The 19173-nt window shown below is 30.5% G+C and overlaps 1 protein-coding gene across 1 annotated transcript; it reads right to left on the bottom strand.

Moving 5' to 3' along the window:
- Positions 1 to 399: 399 nt before the first annotated feature.
- On the bottom strand, positions 400 to 5597 carry LOC115701661 (protein IQ-DOMAIN 32). The gene is made up of 6 exons (XM_030629416.2): positions 5239 to 5597; positions 3743 to 4081; positions 3469 to 3657; positions 2889 to 2969; positions 965 to 2810; positions 400 to 882 (listed from the first exon to the last, which is right to left on the bottom strand). The coding sequence occupies exons 1-6, from the start codon at positions 5320 to 5322 to the stop codon at positions 863 to 865; spliced, it is 2559 nt and encodes an 852-aa protein (XP_030485276.2). The 5' UTR covers positions 5323 to 5597; the 3' UTR covers positions 400 to 862.
- Positions 5598 to 19173: the final 13576 nt, after the last annotated feature.

Genomic DNA, 19173 nt, shown 5'->3' with positions numbered 1-19173 from the left:
ATTACAAATTATTACCAATTTTAGATAATTAATACTATTAAATTATGTAATTACTAGCTCATTTTCTAAATATGAAAATAAAAATTCATATGTAATTACTACTTGGATATCATAACACATTGTATTTTAAAATAAATATTGTTATTAGACATCAATAGTGTATGGCACGATAATTGGTTAGCAATATTTCTTAAAAGTTATTATCTTAAGCTATATAAGATTCAATATTTAATTGCACTAATAATAATATAACACCGAGAAAAATATTAAGTACTATTAGTATTTTTTAGTATTTCTCTTTTAAAATAGAATATAATTACTATGTATAATTATACTACCTAATAATTACATAATTGTTTCCAAAAACACTTTTAAGCATAGAGGAAGAAAATATAAAAGTGGTGAAAATTAAATCAATTAAAGAGAGAGAGAATATCCAATTTATTACAATGACACCCACAAAGGAAGCCTTGTAGAAGCTCATCACTTTGTAGTTGCCTCAACCAAATGTGTCTATACCAAACGTACTAAAAATATAACACCCAATTCCAAATATATGATTTGGAGAAAGTTACATAAAAGAAATAATAATAATAATAATGGTAGTGGTAACAGTGGAAATGTACACAAAAACTTCACTCAGTGTCCCATATATATAGAAAGACTCGCTCCTAGGAACTTAGTGTGGATTAATAGATCAAGGCACATAGTTCACAACAGAAGAAGCTGGAGTATAAAAATAAGTAGCTAGCTACCAGTCAATGTAAGATCAACTAACGCCGCCTCCGAATTGCCTTTTAAGGACTGGTGTTCTGCTACCATTTGCTTTTCTCTTTTTGCAAATTGTAGGTCTGACCAATCTTCATCTCTGCCATTTTCTCTCTGAATAAAAGCAAGGACTAGTTAATTAATAATTTTTTTAAATGAGACAAAAACACATGGATAGATGGAGTTCAATGAATACCATTTGACTTAGTCCCCTGCTGTGCTTGAGAGTTAGACCTTTCCACACGAGGAGATCCCTGCCTTCCATTTGTACCGGGCAAAGAATGTCTCTTCTTGATGTAAATGTCTCTGTCTTGGACATCAGGACTGGATCTTGGAGAACTATTTGCATTGAGCTTTGCTCTAGCTGATTCTGTTGCTTGCATAAAGTGGGGGATTGAACTATTGCTGCTACTGTCTCTAGGTTCTTGTTCACTATGCTCAAGTTTCATTGCACCAAAAGAATTGCGTCGCTTCCCATTTTTCTGGTCCTTAGGCAACTTTTCCGTGCTACTTCTTGAGCCAGATTCGTGACCTGCATTAGAAGGTGACTTCTTAATGGCCGACAGGGCCTCGCGTTTCTGATCAGACCTGCTCTTGCCAGATCTATTTCTTTTGGCTTTCACTGAAACCTGACTACCAGGTGTTCCTTGGGATTCAGAAACAGTCATATGGCTAGCAGGTGTTCCATGAGATTCAGCAACAGTCATATGGCTAGCAGGTGTTCCATGAGATTCAGCAACAGTCATATGACTAGCAGGTGTTCCTTGGGATTTAGGAGCAGTCATATGGCTTCTAGGAGAAGCATGTGGCGACAACACTTGAGCTTGAGCATCTGTGTTAGAGTGTTGCTCTGGTTCACTCTGAAAATCAGTTGTATTCCTCTTCGAATTCAGCTCCATTGGTGGCGTGGAGTTCACAGTAATCACAGAACTAACAGCATCACCATACACAAGATCAAGATTTTCAGGCTGTTCTGGGATTGAACGAGACAAGCTAGATTCTGGGATTGTAGGAACGCCAATTTCCTTAAGATCTAAATTTTCCATGTTGTTATTATGATTAGGATTGCAAATCTCTTCATCCGAAACTTTGGCCTCAGGCTCGCGTTCTATGGCTACAATATCAGACCTATCTGGTGAATCAAGAGTTGAAGTTACAGAGAGTTCAGTGCCACACTCTGAGCCACCAACTTGAAGCCTTGATCCATGAACTGGACTTTCCATAACAACAACATCCTTGCTCCTGATTTCAGAATGTGGCTCAAAAGAGAATGTGTCCTTGTGTGACTCGTCCCCAGATTCTTGATAGGATGAACTCATAGACTGACCTAGATTACCAGCTAAACTCAGCTCTTCAAATTTGGAATGGGCGGCAATAAATGAAGGATTACTTGTCTTCTTTGATCCATAGACAAATTTCTTGCTCTCAGTCTCTAATTCATCTGTGGCAAATCTTTTCATTGAACGCTTTGGTTGTTCAGCTTCTGTTTCAGGTACACCAGAACGCGAATTGTTCTCCGGTTGAGAATCTACTTCTGACTGCACACATTCCTTTTGAATAGGCTTTATCTCTACCGAGGTCTCTTTGACATCAGATGTGCTTGTGTTCTCTTGCTGAGGCTGCTCCAAATTATCTCTGGCAGAAAAAGTGGAAGAATGGCCAGCCTGAAAGTCAAATTCATCTGCCTCATAAGTAATTAGATTGTCTTCACTTTCAGATTGCACACCTGATTCATGGACACTGAAATTTGAGTCCATTGCCTCACAAATGACTTCGGGTTCTACACCTGACTCATGAACACTGAACTTTGAGTCCATTGACTCAGAAATGACTTCGGGTTCTACAGTGATGTTCCCCAATAGAGACTCAAAATTTTCGCTCTTCTCTCCCTGCTGCTCTGTAACTGAAACTTCCTTCTCTGTCACAGCAGCACTCACTGCTGAGACAGACATCCACCTCTCCAACCATTTCCAAGCAGAATCAGATTTTGAAGGGTCACACTTGACATCAATTTGTTTGGTCTTGGGAGTTGATTCCAGAAGCTACAATTCAATAAAATAGATGATATTTGTTAGAAACAGCCTCCAAACTTGCACAATAAAAGAGTTTTATAAGCATACCTGGCGAGCAAATTTATTGCTAAGTAGCTTCTCCATGCCAGCGCTTGCCCCACTTGATTTGTTTGCTAAAGTTTCTTGCTTCTGAAAAAAGAACAATATTAATGTTGCCATCCTATGTAACAATTGCATCGTCAAACTTCATGTAGTACATAAACAATGATAAAAAGACCATAGCACCATCAAACACCATAAGCAGGTGGAAATTAGACAAATTGGAGTCTGAAAGTAAAAGTAAGGAATCAAATTTTCATATCCACACATGAATAATGATATCATTATTTATGGCAACTATCAACTTGAAAACTATCTAATGCAAAATTTTCAACTACCAGACATAAGCATAATATACCAATAGTGAACAAACTACCCCCACCAGTCTCAAACAGTAAAACATCCTTAAAACACTATTTGAATGAGAATTCCATTCAAGAGTAAGTTGTTTTGGTATTACTAAATTCTTTATGTAGTAGTACATGAGACCCAAGAGAAACATGGGGTCCATGAACTTTTCTAACTTAAAAGAAATTAGATAAGGTACAAAGTGTGAACAAGACTAGGTACTTTGAGTGGGGTACACTACCTTCCCATCTGAATTTTGACATGGTTCCCCCAAAGATTGCCGAGCATGGCGAGCACGAACAAGAGCTTGCATTTTCACAATAGCTTGAACACAACGTAGAGTTCCAACAGCATGCTTACGAACCAAATGACCTCGAACAGCAGCTTGCAACTTGACTGCATGTTTGTGTTTTGACAGTTGTCGCCGAGCCTGATCAATAATTTGACAGAAAATTAGTTCAAATTGCTATAACCCAATCATTTTCAGACTTGACAAAATCAGAAGCATAAACTACCAAGAAGCCTCTGGCGGCAGTCTGGATTGCAATGACAACAGCCTCATCCACTTTGGCATCCGTCTCAGCCTCACTTTCAGTGGTAACTTCAGTGAGAGTGGCAGATTCTTTTGGATTAACTGGAGTTGGCAATTGGGGTTTCTCATCATTGCAATGTACCACAGTGATTTTCTCAGGAACAGTGGTGTCAGCTGGAGCTTCAAAGTTGAGAGGAGCAGATTCTGGACCTTCCTTATTCCCAAAAGCGGGGGTTTCAGTTACCACAGTGTTACTTAGCACACGATGACGGGCAGATCTCTTGCGGAAGCTCCACCCACGTTTATCACTTGGACCCTTGCTCTAGAAGGAAATTGATTACAGTTAATTAACAGAAAAAAAAAACAGATAGAAAAAGGATAGAAGAAAACTGTTACACACCACTCTTGTAATTAAATCTTTGCTAACAAGCCATAAAATTCACTTTCTCACTGCACTTACTATTTTAGTAAGCGCCTATAATTAAGTTGGCAAGTACATAGTAAAGTATTATAGGCGTTCAAACCAAACTTTGAGATCTTTGCAAAAACTTTGGGCATCCCGTTAAAGTGGGCACAATGCAAAATGCACAATCCTTCTAAACTAATAATCATTTATGGTAAAAAAAAATTCAAATAATCAGTTTAACAAAGAAAAATAAGATTATCATATAACAAATATTTCCAATGGTATGCATACTAGAACTATGTAATAGATCATACATGTCTACACAATAGCGTGACATTATAAAATTTTGTTCAGATAATTTGATTCCACTGTCAAAACTCCTCCTCTTTTCTCACTTAATTTTATGTTCATTTATACAATTTAAGAAACAAATCGAAAAGATAGAATCCTGACCCTGAGACTCACTTTTCTTGTCCTTAAAAAACAAAATCACTTTTAAAAATGAAAATCTTAAAACTCTGCCCAAATGTAAAAAATATATATTATATATCTTAAAACTAATTATTCATTTAATTTTAGTTTTTTTTATGAACATTTAATTTTAGTAAAAATATATAATAATAATAATAATATATCATTAACGCTAAATAATTTTCCAATAAATAAAAGTAAGGGAAGAAAATTCAACAATTTTAACCTTACATTCCCAAGACATTTTTGGGGGGATAAAAATCAGGACCAAAAACAAATTGATTGACAATAACATTTTCAGGGGAATATAAAAGGGAAAAAAATTCCCAAAAAAAAGGAAAGAAAATAAGAAAAAAGAAATAAAAGTTCTATTAATTACTATCGGTTTGATTCAATAAAAACATATGAAGAAAAAGCACAAGTAGATTTCTCAGATCTTCACCTCAAAAATAAATGAAAAAATAAAACCAAATCAGATAGCCTAAGAAACTTGGGATTGCACTCAATGCATTGGCTATGATTGTAAGTGCTTATTCAGCGATTCAATACAATATTAAAATCAACAAAAAAAAAAAAATAGAGAAGAGTGAGTAATGAGATACCTCAGTAAGTTCAAGATCATCCTTGTCCGCTGAATCGCTACCACATGTAATAATTTTGAAACAAGAAGTGGTAGATTTCCCCATTCTCTTACTCACAGACTCACAGTCTTCCTCCTCACTGTGTGTGTGTGTTTCACTCTCTCTCTCTCACTCAGTCGCGGACACAGACAAAAGCGTCTATGTAGGTGTTGGAAATTGGAAACATTAGTTAAGAAATAAGAAGCCGGACCTCAACAAACTCCTTAAATCCGCTTTACTTTATTTTGCTTTGGAATCCGCCATTTATGAACCCCGTTCCGTTTATTCAACTCCACGGCCACAGACAAATATTTTTACCAAAAAAAAAAAAAGCTGTCAGATCTCTTCCTTCTTTTTTAATTATTATTCTTCTTATCCAACCGTTGATTCATCCACAATACGAGAAATAATCAAAATATCGAGATGATATTTTACTTTAATTAATTTTGTGCTAACCACTACTTTGAGTTTATCCATTGTCTCAATTTTTTTGTCTCAGCCACCTACAATGATGTTTACTTTATAATTCGACCAAGTTTTTTTTTTCTTTTAAGAATAATTCTAACTGTTAAGAATATTATATCACTTTAATTACAACAATATTTCATAAAAAAATAATACATGGAATTCAATACTTACCAATAGAGATATAACAAAAATATTAAATATCACTAATTTTTTTAGCAAGTTTTTTAGATTAATTACATATTATTAGTATAAAAACTGTATAATTTAAATGTGTTTCAATTATTATTATATACTTTTTTTATATTAGGTATCACATTTGTTGCCATATCTTCAAAGAATAAACCATAGTGTCATATTTGACGATGCCAATTTTTAGTACAAAATAATAAAATATATAAAATATTTGGATTATGTAACATGTTCATGGAGATCAATCAACAAATAATCTTTAAAATGTATTACTTATAATTATGTTTTAAAACTCAAAATGGCCTATTTTATTCGAATAAGAGACAAGAAAAAGAAAAAGGATAGTAGATAATATTTGTTTTATTGGGGTCATGATAAGAATGATTAATGAATTATAGTTGGTGTAATTGAGAACTTGAGATCAAACTATGACTCATTGGCCCCCTAATTATTGAATAATCACTGTGTTTTGATAACGAAAGAAAACTTATATACTCAATTTAATACTTTCTTCTCAACTAAAAAAGTAACATGTCAATCGTTTCTAAACCAAAAAAAAAAAATGATTTAGATTCAGTGCATTTGACAATATGGTAGCGTTTGTTTACCAAACAAAAGTATTAATAAACGAAAACAAACCCAACCAAATTATTGTCTTCTCTGCTAACTAAATAATGAGAGATTATTTTATCAAAACAAAAAAAAAAATTAATAATGAGAAACTATAAACACCTAAGGAAAACAAAAAGTGGTATATAATTTCATTAAATTTAATTAAATCACATCATCAGTAAAGTTTACTACATTCTTTTCTCACGAACTATTCTTATTGAGAAATTGATTTTGTTTCTTCTTCCCTTTTCTTTTTCTTAATACTACACATTTGAAGAAAGGAACATAAAGGTATCATCAACAAAATTGGGTCCAATTCAGCAAAATGATGTAAATTGGGCCAATATGGAGATGTGGGGTAGGTTAAAAAAATGGAATAATTATATAAGGCACCATTTTTTGTAAAATATTTTACATTTTTTCGTTTAAAGAATATTTTTTTATATTTTTACGGTTTTCAAAAAATAACACGAAAACAACATAAAATCAACAAAAAAATAATATAAAAGTAACATCAAAATAACATCAAAATAACAACAAAAAATAACATACATATAACAAAAAATTAACAACAAATGAACAAAATTTCAACATAAAAAGACCGTATTTTATGTAAATAAAACCAAAAAAATCGTAAAAATATTTAAAATTCCGTGAAACCGTATTTTTGTTGTTTTTTTTTGTGCATTTGTGAAATTAACCCTAAAAAAATTATACATATACTTCTTTTAATTTGTACTTTCTCTTTTAAAATCTATTATGTTTATTTTTTTTTTAATCATTATACCAATTTTATCCATACCACTTTATGATAATTTTTATTATTCTCTAATCAAAATTATGGCCAAATCTTTCCACAAACCTACACATCTTTTTACAAAAAATATAAATCTAAGTGTGTGAGAATAATTTAATGTACAATACTCATAAAAAAAATTGTATATTTAAATGAAATTTCATCTGAAGATAAATTTAATAATGTATAAGAAAAGAAAAATATTTTTCAACTTCAGTTTTCATGTGAGTGAGAAGATTATGATTTGATGAATAAAATAAAAGCATTATTGTTTTGTAGTGCCTCTGTGTGTTTGTATTATCAATATATAAATGAGAGATATTAGTGATGATAAAATATTTTGAAATTTCTTTAAATAATAATATTATTATTTTTTTAATTTTTTATTAAATTATAAATATTAATTTGTATAAAATATATATCTAATTTCATATTTTTTTTTTATTTTTTGCACTGTGCTTCTAGGTAATGTTTGTATTATTTAACATAAATCTCATATAAAATCATATATACAGCAAAATTTTATTATTGGGCACTAGTGTTTAATGTCATGGTGTGCAGTCTAACTAGTTAGTTCGCAATAATGTATATTAGTTGTTAAATTAAATTATTTTTATGCTAATATTAATTATATAATACTTTGAATAGTAATAATAGGATCAGCTCTAATGTAAGATAAGTTAGGTGTATGATTTTAGTTATCGAAATTGTGAACAACAAAATTATGAGTATGAAATAATAAGAATACATAATAAAATATAATTTAGTGCAGTAAGAGAAAATATTATTTTAAGCTAAGAGGTTTCAATCTCTATTTTTTCAAAAAAAAAAAATATATTTAATGTGCATTCATAGAGGATAGAACTTTGAAACTGTTTTAAAAAATTTACTGCTACACCAAAATACCAACGCTATTGATTTAACAGTAATTAAACAACATTAAAATTTTATCTTATTTCACACATATTTTAGGATTGGCCTTGAGTACCACGCCCCAATAAGTTTTAGCATTTGTGTTAGTATATTTAGTATTAAAAGTAAAGTTAATTAGGATTTTTGATTTTGAACTTTGACATGTATTAAAATTTTTATTAAATTATTGAGATTGTTAGATTTAAATTTTTTTATCCAATTTCAATCATTTTTTCTAGTTCGTTGATTGTCCATGTATTAAATTATGCTTTTCAGACTTTAATATTTACTAAATATTATGTTCTCTGAACTTTGATTTATATTAGATTTTTTTTATTAAAATTAGATAAAAGCCCTTAAATTTAATAATTTTAATAATTTATAAAGAATTTTTAACGGCTAATTTTTTTTAATAAAAATATAATTTAATACATGTCAAAATTATCAAAATAATAATGATACATGTACGGATATAATATTTTCTTTTTTGTGGATACACATAGACGAACTCTTCTCATACTCCAAAGGAGAGAGAGTGTTAATAAGGGAAACAAAGAAAAAAAAGGAGGTTGTCGAGTATCTCTCTAACAAATAATTGGGTCTTTCTTTTGTAATAATAGTTACCGCTAACCTACCCCATCTGTTGACAGCTCTTTCGTCCTTCTGAGACACGTGGATGACCGTCTAGAATGACACGTAAGCAGCACATGGGATACCTGCTCCACAAGGCGTGCCATGTTTGAGACCTGCAATCCGCAAGTGGGTTGCCATGACCCTCACCCTCTCATGTGCCACCCAATCATTACTATTATCGTTCATGCAACGACATGTCGTTTATCTTGAGTAAGCCGAGGGCTTCTAATCATTACTAATGGTCCTAAATAACCAAAACATCTATTTTAAAGAGTCTACAATAATTTTTTTTCTCTTATTTTTAGGGACACAACGTATACAATTTTAGTAGCTTAACTTTAAACGCATAACAAATTGTGTCCTCTAAGTTTTGTTTTGTAAGAGAAGAATATTACGAAGAAACCTTTGGATAGTTCTCTCTCTAGAAACACAATGCTAGAGTTATCGATGTTTCTTTTCGTGGCTCACTTGCGTCGTCATCGTCATTCATTGGCGTTCTTATCCGTTCGAAGTCTTTTACACCTAGTGGCAATTCCCTATGGTTACTTCCTCACACTTTAACGACATGGAATGCAGTTAACAAACAGCGGCAAGCCTTTATTGAGAAATAGGCAAACATAGAATGGTGATGATGTGTTAACTGTGAGGGTCTACTATTCTGCAGTGTACTGCAGCACACTGAAACAAAGGAAGATTTGATTCCCTGAATAATTCTGTTAGGATTTTGTACCGTGTGCAATCATTGGAAAAGTTGGTAGGACTAGAATATTCTCTAGGGATTCATTTTATTTGACAACTGTAAAAGAGCCGTTGGCTCTTCCCTTCCTTGTATCTGTAATATCCATATTCACTATAAATAGAACATAGCAGCTCGCGATTGAATTGAGCTCATTTTCATCAAAACTTTTCCTCTGTTATTTTAACTTGGTATCAGAGCCAACTCTACGCCTCTGCCATGGCAACTCCTGGTGATGAAAATACTCCTTCTGTTAGCACAGAAGGTGCTTCTGCAATCCAGGGAACTCAGCCTACTAGAAATGGAGCCTCCTCTTCCCAAAACACTAATCCATACCCAAATCAACTCACAACCCTCAACCAACCATTCTCCCTTAAGCTTGATCGAAACAACTACACCCTATGGAAGACCATGGTGTCTGCCATCGTCCGTGGACATAGACTACATGGGTATCTCACAGGCGCAAAAGAGTGCCCACCAGAGTTTCTACCTCTTGGTGAACCAGATGAAACTGGTCGCGTTGAAGTCGTTGTTAACCCTGAGTTTGAGCACTGAATAATAAATGACCAGTTGCTCTTAGGATGGCTTTACAGCTCCATGACAGAGAGCATTGCCACTGAGGTTATGGGCTCAGCCTCATCCGGGGAGTTGTGGCCTGCCTTGGAAAGTTTATATGGTGCTTATTCGAAGTCCAAGATGGATGACACCCGCACCTTGATCCAAACAGTTAGAAAAGGGTCTACACCCATGACTGAGTATCTCAGACAGAAGAAAAATTGGGCAGACATGTTAGCCATTGCTGGAGATCCTTACCCTGAGGCACATCTTGTTGTCAATATGCTGTCAGGGCTTGATGCTGAGTATTTGTCGATAGTGGTTCAAATCGAAGCTAGAGCCAAAACCACATGGCAAGAGCTCTAAGACATTCTTCTGAGCTTCGATAGCAAGATCGAGAGGCTCTAAACGCTCAACTCAGGTGGAAAAACTAGTCTTGTCTGTGTGATATGATTTTGATTTGCATGTTTTGTCTCGTTGTTAGTTTTTTTTTGTTCTTTGATGACTTGCCATCAAATCTATGTTAGTGGTTGAGAATAACAAGTTCTCTATGACTAAAGGACTTGTTAGTAGTGCAGTTACGTACCTTGTACAATAATTGAGTGCTCAAACTACGAGGTTGAATGAACCTACTGCAACAATTTCTATTGTTGTGTCTTCTGAATAGTGGATGAAACTGAATATGTGTGTTCTTAAGGTTAACAGTGATTATACAACCTTTTTTCATATGATTTTATTTTGAATTTTTTTGTTAAACGATCTGGGAATTAGGCGGCTAATTATTTGACTCGTTTTTTTAATTCTAATCTTGGTCGAGTCTCCAACTGGGGAGATGTCTCGATTGAATGGTAAACTATTATTTTAGCTGATTGTTATCAATAGAATTTTATAATTTATTAAAAATATATATACCTTAAAAAATATTGAAAAATATTAAAAAAAATTAATGATTAATGTAAAAGTTTGATAAAAAATAAAAGGGTAAATTGCGGCATAAATACTTAATGTTTTCGATTTTATACACTTAAATACCTAATGTTTATTTTTGGTGGCAAAAATACCCAATGTTACAATTCTCTTACACTGTTACTACCACTTCCGTTATTAACTCATAAATATAGACACGTGGAGGGCCAAAAAGCATTACATTTATTTATTTTATTTTAAAATTTAATATTCTTAATATAAAAAATTAAATATTACTTGTTTTTTAAAAAAAAAATAAGAGAAAAGCAATACTAAATTACCATAGGTGAGTGAACCGGTGTAGTACGTGGAACATGATTATCGAATTGAAGTGTCAATGTCATGTGAAAATTGTTAATGAAAACACGTTTTTTTTAAACAATTAGCATTTAGTTTCTGATGTTAAGAATATTAAGTTTTAAAATAAAATAAAAATAAATGTAATGCATCTGAACCCTTCACATGTCCATATTTATGAGTTAACGGAAGTACTGGTAGTAACAGTGTAAGAGAATTGTAACATTAGGTATTTTTGCCACCAAAAATAAACATTAGGTATTTAAGTGTATAAAATCGGAAACATTAAGTATTTATACCGCAATTTACCCAAAATAAAATAAAGAATATTGTAAGTGTTAGATTGAAGGCTTTTAATTCTAAACTTAATTAAATTATATGTAATTATTTTTTTCCCCATTAAATTTTAACTACTAGGGTCTTTTTATATGATATTAATTACTTTAATATATTTTAAACATCTCAAGATATCTTGAGATTTTTAAACATCTGAAAATGTGAGATATCAAACAATTTTATATGAGTGCTGAGAGAACACTTTCTGTCCCACTCTCTTTTGCACTTTCTCTTAAATGTGATGATAAATGTTATATTTCCAGCAAGATTTATTTTTACTTAATAATTAGTTGTGATATTCTAATATTATTACAATTGTACCATTACTACTTCTAATATAATCATTCCACTAATTTTTTATTTATAAAAGAATTAACCGGAAAAAAAACATATACATAATTTTAAGATAAAACAAAGTGACAATTAATATTTCTTTTGTGGTATTTACATGTACTTTTTTTTTCTTTTTCATATAGAATATTGCATATGTATGTATATATATTAGTAGAATAGACATATATCATATAGTAAAAATATTAATGTATAGTAAAAATAAGTATACATGTAAGATATATAATAGTTTAAGCATTTATATAAATATTTTTTACTAAAAAATATAACAAATTAAAAAAATTGAGCTATTGTAATATTTTTTTTTCCTTTTTTTTTAAAAAAAAAATACATCGTTGACTTAGTATATTAATTTTTTTTGAACAATATTATATTGATTTATTGAAGCTCATTTTATGCTATATTAAATAAAGAAAATAATTAAAACAATATTTGAAAAATACTGTATTAGAAGTGGAGTGAATTTTCACTTGTATAAGAAGAATAAAAAACAACTTAAAAATAGTATGTAGTGATCAATCCGAAAAAAAAAAATTAGTATTATATAATAAAAGAACTAATAAAATATAAAATAGCACAAAAAAATTAATAATAATACTTTTAAGTCATTAAACAAAAATAATTTGTAAATGTATTAACTTTTGTATACATTAAACTTATTATAGTTTTTACTTTAAAAAAAATAAAAATTTACATTTAATCTATGTATAATTTAAATAAATGTATTGTACTTTTCTAATTTTTTAATGTGGTTATTTTTTTCTTCCAAATATATATATTTTTTGCTTGTAATTAAGTAAAAATAAAAAATTAATGAAGTCATTAGATTATAATAAATAACTAATTATTATAAAATACTTTAGTTAGAATGACATAATTGTAATAACATTAGAATATTATAACTAAATATCAAGTAAAAACAAACCTTACTCAAAATTTGACATTTTTTATCACATCAAAAAAAGAGTGCAAAAGAGAGTAGGATAGAGAGTCTCCTTAGCACTTTCAAAACTTAAAAGCAAGACTAATTAAGATTTTTGTCTCTCAAACTAGGACATATACCAAATAATGTCTCTGAACTTTTAAGGTTATTGAAAATTTTCCCTGAACTATATATTGAGATTGTTAAATATAAAAAATTTTGTCCAATCTTAGTAAATAAAGTCTAACAACATGATTTAATACATAAATAATCACCGAATTAGTAAAATTGAATGAAATTGGACAAAATCTTTAAATCCCACAACCTCAATAGTTAAGGAGAATTTTTAACAACCAAAAAAGTTCAAAAAATATAATTTGGTACATATTAAAGTTTAAGGGTAAAAATTCTAATTAGTTTAAAATCAAAATTCTCACAAAAAAAAAAATTAAATTAAAAGCAAATTTATAGATGCTCTTAACAAAAGTTAAAATGATGACTCATATAATATAATATTGAACATTTAAAATTTGTTTTGGCAACCATTTTTTTTTTATTATTAATCCTGTTTTTGTTAGAATGAATTATTAGTTCAATTTCAATAATATAAAGCTCTATAGTGTTCTAAATTAAATGCGACACTTTATTGTATAAGCTAGACATAATTAAAGATGGTCAAGTTTTAGAGATGCAGGAATTAAAATTTTCTTTAATTAAACGCAATCAAAACATGAAATTAACTAAAATAGATAAATCATGTTACTTGACAGCTGAACACTCTATACATTCGACTAGGCTTTAGTTGTTAAATTTGTCAAATACTATATATATATATATATAGGGACACGATTTTGTCCCGTGATATACTTTCACAGAATGTATTTCGTAATACATTAGATGGGTCTCAGGATACGTTACTATTTTTTAACCTTAATTACCCCTAGATTAATCTCAGCCCTCAGATCAAATAACTCTCTCATCTAACGGCTGTCGTACATCACGGAATACATTCCATAAAAGTACAACCACGAGACAAAATCATGTCCCTATATTTATATTATGACATGAGGCATGAGCATTACAATTTTAGTTGTATATCTTGTATGGTCTCTTAATTAATTAGCCTTGAAGGGAATACACTAACTAGTAGTAACAATAATAGCACCTAACTATATACTAATCTTAATTTTGGGACTGTTGTTGGTTTTTAATTAATGGTTTGCTTTGAAAGGTCATTAATAGGTAAATAAGAAAAGAAAAGAGAGAGGTCATCAGGTCACAGACTATATGTCAAATTAGTGTTAATAATAATAATAATAATTATAATAGGTAGCTAGGTACAACCCCAAAATGATCAATATTGACTCACCACCACCATATGGACCTCTCTAGATCTCTCTCTCCTTAAGAACCATTTGGTGTGGAGCCACTAATCACATGGGTGTGAAGGGAGAGAAAGACCCTTCTGTGATGTAAAGTGAATGATATACATGTTGTTTTCAAACACCCCTATGATTGATTCACCATTTATGGGAAAACCCTTATGAAAATTAAAATAAATACTACTTAAAAAAAAGTAACAAAATACCATTATATAACACTATTTTGAGCTGTCGACTTTAGCATGTTAGCTGTCATTTCTCTCTTAGTTTAATTTTAATGTCAAAATTTACACTAAAGTGCTACGATTTTAAGTAGTTTATAAGAATTATTATTAGAGTGTGACAGTTGGGTAGCTAGCTAGAATGTAAGAAAATATATACGTAGCTCACATGTTAGAGATCTGAATAGTCAATATAAAGAGTGGCAATACTATTATTATTATTATTATTATTATTATTATTATTATTATTATTAGGGTAAATACTATTTTGGACCTTGTATTTTGCAAAAGTTACCGATTGGACCCTCTGTTTTGTTAAATGACAAAAGGATCCTGTATTTTCTAAAATGGTAAAAATAGGACCCTGAACTGATTTTTTGTCAAAATAAAATTTAATAATAATCCGATCTAAAAGTGTTATGACAAAACTATTTACATTTTTTTATCTGTTCGTATTTTCAAGTTGGTTATATTAAAAAAAAAGGTTGTCAAAAATTAAGTTCAGGGTCCTATTTGTACCATTTTAGAAAATACAGGGTCCATTTTATCATTTAATAAAACAGAGGGTCTAATTGATAACTTTTGTAAAACACAGGGTCCAAAATAGTATTTACCCTTATTATTATTATAATTATTATTATTATTATTATAGATGAGATGAGATGCCCAGAATCTAGCTTACAACATTTAAAATACAAGTGCCATGTCATAATTGAAAATGACAATTGGGTGAGGGGACTTTTGTAAGGCAAACTCATTGTGCGTTTTAGCTGTCTTTGTACTCTTTTCCTTTATTTATTTATTTATTTTTTTTGTTTTAACAAAAATTTCACCATCATGATAATAATAATAATAATCCTGAAATATTTGTGAAACTTTGTATAGTACTGTTCCTTCTTTGTCTCAACGTTGAGTTACGCTAGATCTAATGAAATCTTAAATAATAGTAAATCGATGCTTTTCCTTACATTGATTTAGAATTAATATTACGTGATAAAGATTTCTTAACCTCCATTAATATTGGAAAAACAACACACCAACACCAACAACAATATTTATGTATTAATATTCTACCTATACGTATGAATGCATAAAATGTCAATATACTTTTCTTTTCTAGTCGAAAACTTATCACTAAAACACAATATATAGACAAGTATTACAATAGGATATGCAAAATTGCACCTACAATAAGTACAATCTAATTGAGGTACTTAAATTTAGAGGTGCATCTGATCCTACTGCAAAAAATCTAAGAAAACGACCAAATCGAGTACAACGACTGTCTAAATACCGAAAAAACCGTCTTTGCACGGTCAGTTTTAGTGTTAATGACAAACCGACCGATTAAATGTATATTATACACTATACACATATAATATAATTATTTTTGTATATATTTAATATACAATTCTATTACAAAAATAATTGGAGAAAATAATTATTAGAAGTACTGCTTCAATTAGACTGTGTTCCACAACAAGGTTATTTCTTTGTATCCTATTATAGTCCCTCCCTCCTATTTATAAATATATATATAATTTCTACTCAATATTTTTTTTTAATGTATAAATATATACTTTTTCTAATAAGTTTGAGCAACTTAAGGCCCCCTTTTCAAAAAAAAAAAAACAACTTAAGGTTTTATATGATAAATTACTGTTGGTTTTTTTTTTTTTCTATGATAAATTATTATATACATTATAGTACTAAAAAATTACACAGAAATAATTATATTGTGACAATATTTATTGCGACAATATAAATGCCATTGCGCAACAGTATCAATAGTGTCACAAGTCTAAAATTTTTGGAAGATATATAGTGCCAAAATTATTTGTTTTATTTTTCTAAATAAAGATCTTTCGTGACGACATTATCATCACTACAAAGGAAAAAATTGAACAATAAATCCCACACCTGAAATTTAACAAAACTGAAAGAAGGTACGAAATTTGGATGTTAACACCATGCAGTAACGACATGTCATATATCGCTAAAGATGAAATATCAAACAAATATTTCTCTTGAAATTTATTAAACAAATATTTTTTTTCTGGGACCTATAGCGACAACATTATGATTATAGATTTAATCAAAAAAATTTCATCAAATTTATAACGGTGATATTCTTAAAAAAAGTTTACAACATGGATATTTTTACATGAAAGTGATGAATGATTTCGTCGTTGTAGGGTTTTTTGTTGAGAGCATAGTGAAAAAACACCATATTAAGTGTGTGAATGATCTATTGGCAACCTATTATAGCATGGTTATAAAAAAATTAATGTAAAATCACCATATTAAGTGTGTGAATGAGCTTGAGCAAAAAAAGTGTGTGAATGAGAGTTGCACATCTTAATCTTAAATTCATGAGCTACATTTGTTTTATAGCTATTGCAAATATTATTTGGACAGCCAATAAATTTTTGGATGTTACAGAATGACATGGGAGGAAGTTTATAGCGTAAACTTGTAACCAAAGTTGAAAAATGTCGCTATGTTTGTTCATTGGGTTCTATCCCTATTTATAGGAGTATAAAATGACAGTTATTCTCTTAGAATCTTCTTACTTGTAATTGTTCATGAAATGTAAACATTCAATATGTTTCATATTTACATCACATGGAATAATTATAAATAATCGCTGTAACTGCTCTTTGTCCTTATTTATAGACGGTTATGCTAACTACGCTTCAGTAGTTCTTGCAATTCAATCAATACTTTTCTTAAACACCATCGTGGGACAGCGTCTAAGTATATGTCGTAGTATTCCTCGCGTTAATGTTGAGTGAGATATATGTGAGATGTTTATTGCAGCATGACAAAAACGAGATGAATCATGTTGAAGTTGTTGTCTTTATTCTTTCAATAAATTCACGTGTATGTGGGTCAATGAGCTGTAAACTAATTATCTACCTGTTCTAAACAATTCTATAATGTACTCTATTTATCCCGAGATAGCTTTTCTTCATTCCTCTCATTGGTCTCATCAGTCGGTAGTATTACTCGCGTCTCGCCATTATCTACATGATGGTGAGTTCAAGTATTTCTATCAACTGTATTTCTCGAGACAAGTCATCTGAATGCATTGATTGATGCATAATTTGAGTCGGTTCATATTTCAACTATGTTATACGTGTCAACTCCATATTGCTGCTTAAAATATGAGTATAACAATTGCCCCCTAAAAATACTTTTTAAAATGTAAAGGACTTCTTAATTGCCTTAAGGGTACGATCATACTTTTTCCATTTAAAAATTGTATGCTTTTATTTTGGTGATTCAAAACTTCGAGGCAAATCATTTCAGCATTTATTGTTTTGACCTTTCTCTTTCTAATAGCTCACATCAGTTCGATCTATCATCATCGCTATCAAATAGTTTTCACCTTTTGGGTATAAATTTCAAAATTCCTTTACTTTTGCCATTTTCACTTACAAAATCCTTAAAATTCAAAAAATTCTCAGCCACTTTTTTTTTTTTCCTGAAGTTCCATGGCCTCAATGTTTTTCACTTTTTTTCTTCAAATTTCATTCGACTGCACTTCTCAAATTCAGAATCGCCAAGCTTCAGACCTCTCGAACCAAGAGTTCTCATCACGAAATTCTTCGAGACCCAGATTTTCCCACCAAAGTGATTTCTCCCCAATTAATCTCTTTACTTTTTTCATTTTAAATTCTTTCTTTGATCTCGTGCTATGCAAGCTTCTTTTCTATCTTTTATGGCTCAACAAAAGGGTTTTCAGAGCATCAGCCAACTTAACATTGAGCTTCGCAAGTCCATTAACCAACACGAGCTCTTGGCTAAGCAATGGAACAATGTCCAATAAGAAATTTCTTGACAAAAGACAAATGTCGATAATTTAGAGAAATCTGAGAAGGCTTTGAAAATTAAAAAAGAAGCTTTAAAAGTAAAAAAATGAGCAGCTTCGCGAGGCTAACCAACTGGCCCAAAAGAATCTTGAAGAGGCCAACAAGAAGCTCAAAAAAGCCAAAGTGGATGCTCATGAGAGAGTTACCCTGATGGCCAAAAATATTTTTGTTAAAGTACAAGGATCATTTTACTATTATAAAAAATATAAATGGTGCATTTTTATTTTTCACAAAATAAATGGTCCAAACAACAATGTCAATTACGCATATAGATTATCTAGAAGCCCCAATTACATCCCATGGCCAAAGTGATACTCGATTAATAACCGATTGTATCAAACTATTCAGACCAAAGTTCTTTTTTTATTATGAAGATTAAGAACCTACATGTATCAAATCAAAGTTATTTATACTAATCCATGGCTTACATTTGAAGGATTTAAGCAGAGGAAGAAAAGAGAAGAACAGAGTTTGTTCTTGCAGAGAGAAAATGAAAAGAAGCTCAACTTTTATTAATGAAGTAAAGGTGTTTATATACACCAAGCATTACAACAGAACCAAAACAATTACAACAGAATAATAACAAAACAAAGCAAAGGAAAATAACAGAACTGTAACTAACCAACTGTCAAAACAGTTAGTTAGTTAACATCCCCCCTCAAACGA

This window comes from Cannabis sativa, chromosome X (genome assembly GCF_029168945.1).
Source record: "Cannabis sativa cultivar Pink pepper isolate KNU-18-1 chromosome X, ASM2916894v1, whole genome shotgun sequence".
Lineage (NCBI taxonomy): Eukaryota > Viridiplantae > Streptophyta > Magnoliopsida > Rosales > Cannabaceae > Cannabis > Cannabis sativa.
This window is presented reverse-complemented; position numbering and strand designations above follow the sequence as displayed.

What these genes read in the sequence shown, in the direction of transcription:
- LOC115701661 (XM_030629416.2), bottom strand. Translation starts at nt 5,322, where the DNA reads ATGGGGAAATCTACCACTTCTTGTTTCAAAATTATTACATGTGGTAGC. An exon ending in GTCAAAATTCAGATGGGAAG is followed by an intron (nt 2,970 to 3,468) that starts GTAGTGTACCCC and finishes TTCTTTTTTCAG; the next exon opens with AAGCAAGAAACTTTAGCAAA. An exon ending in GCAATAAATTTGCTCGCCAG is followed by an intron (nt 2,811 to 2,888) that starts GTATGCTTATAA and finishes ATTGAATTGTAG; the next exon opens with CTTCTGGAATCAACTCCCAA.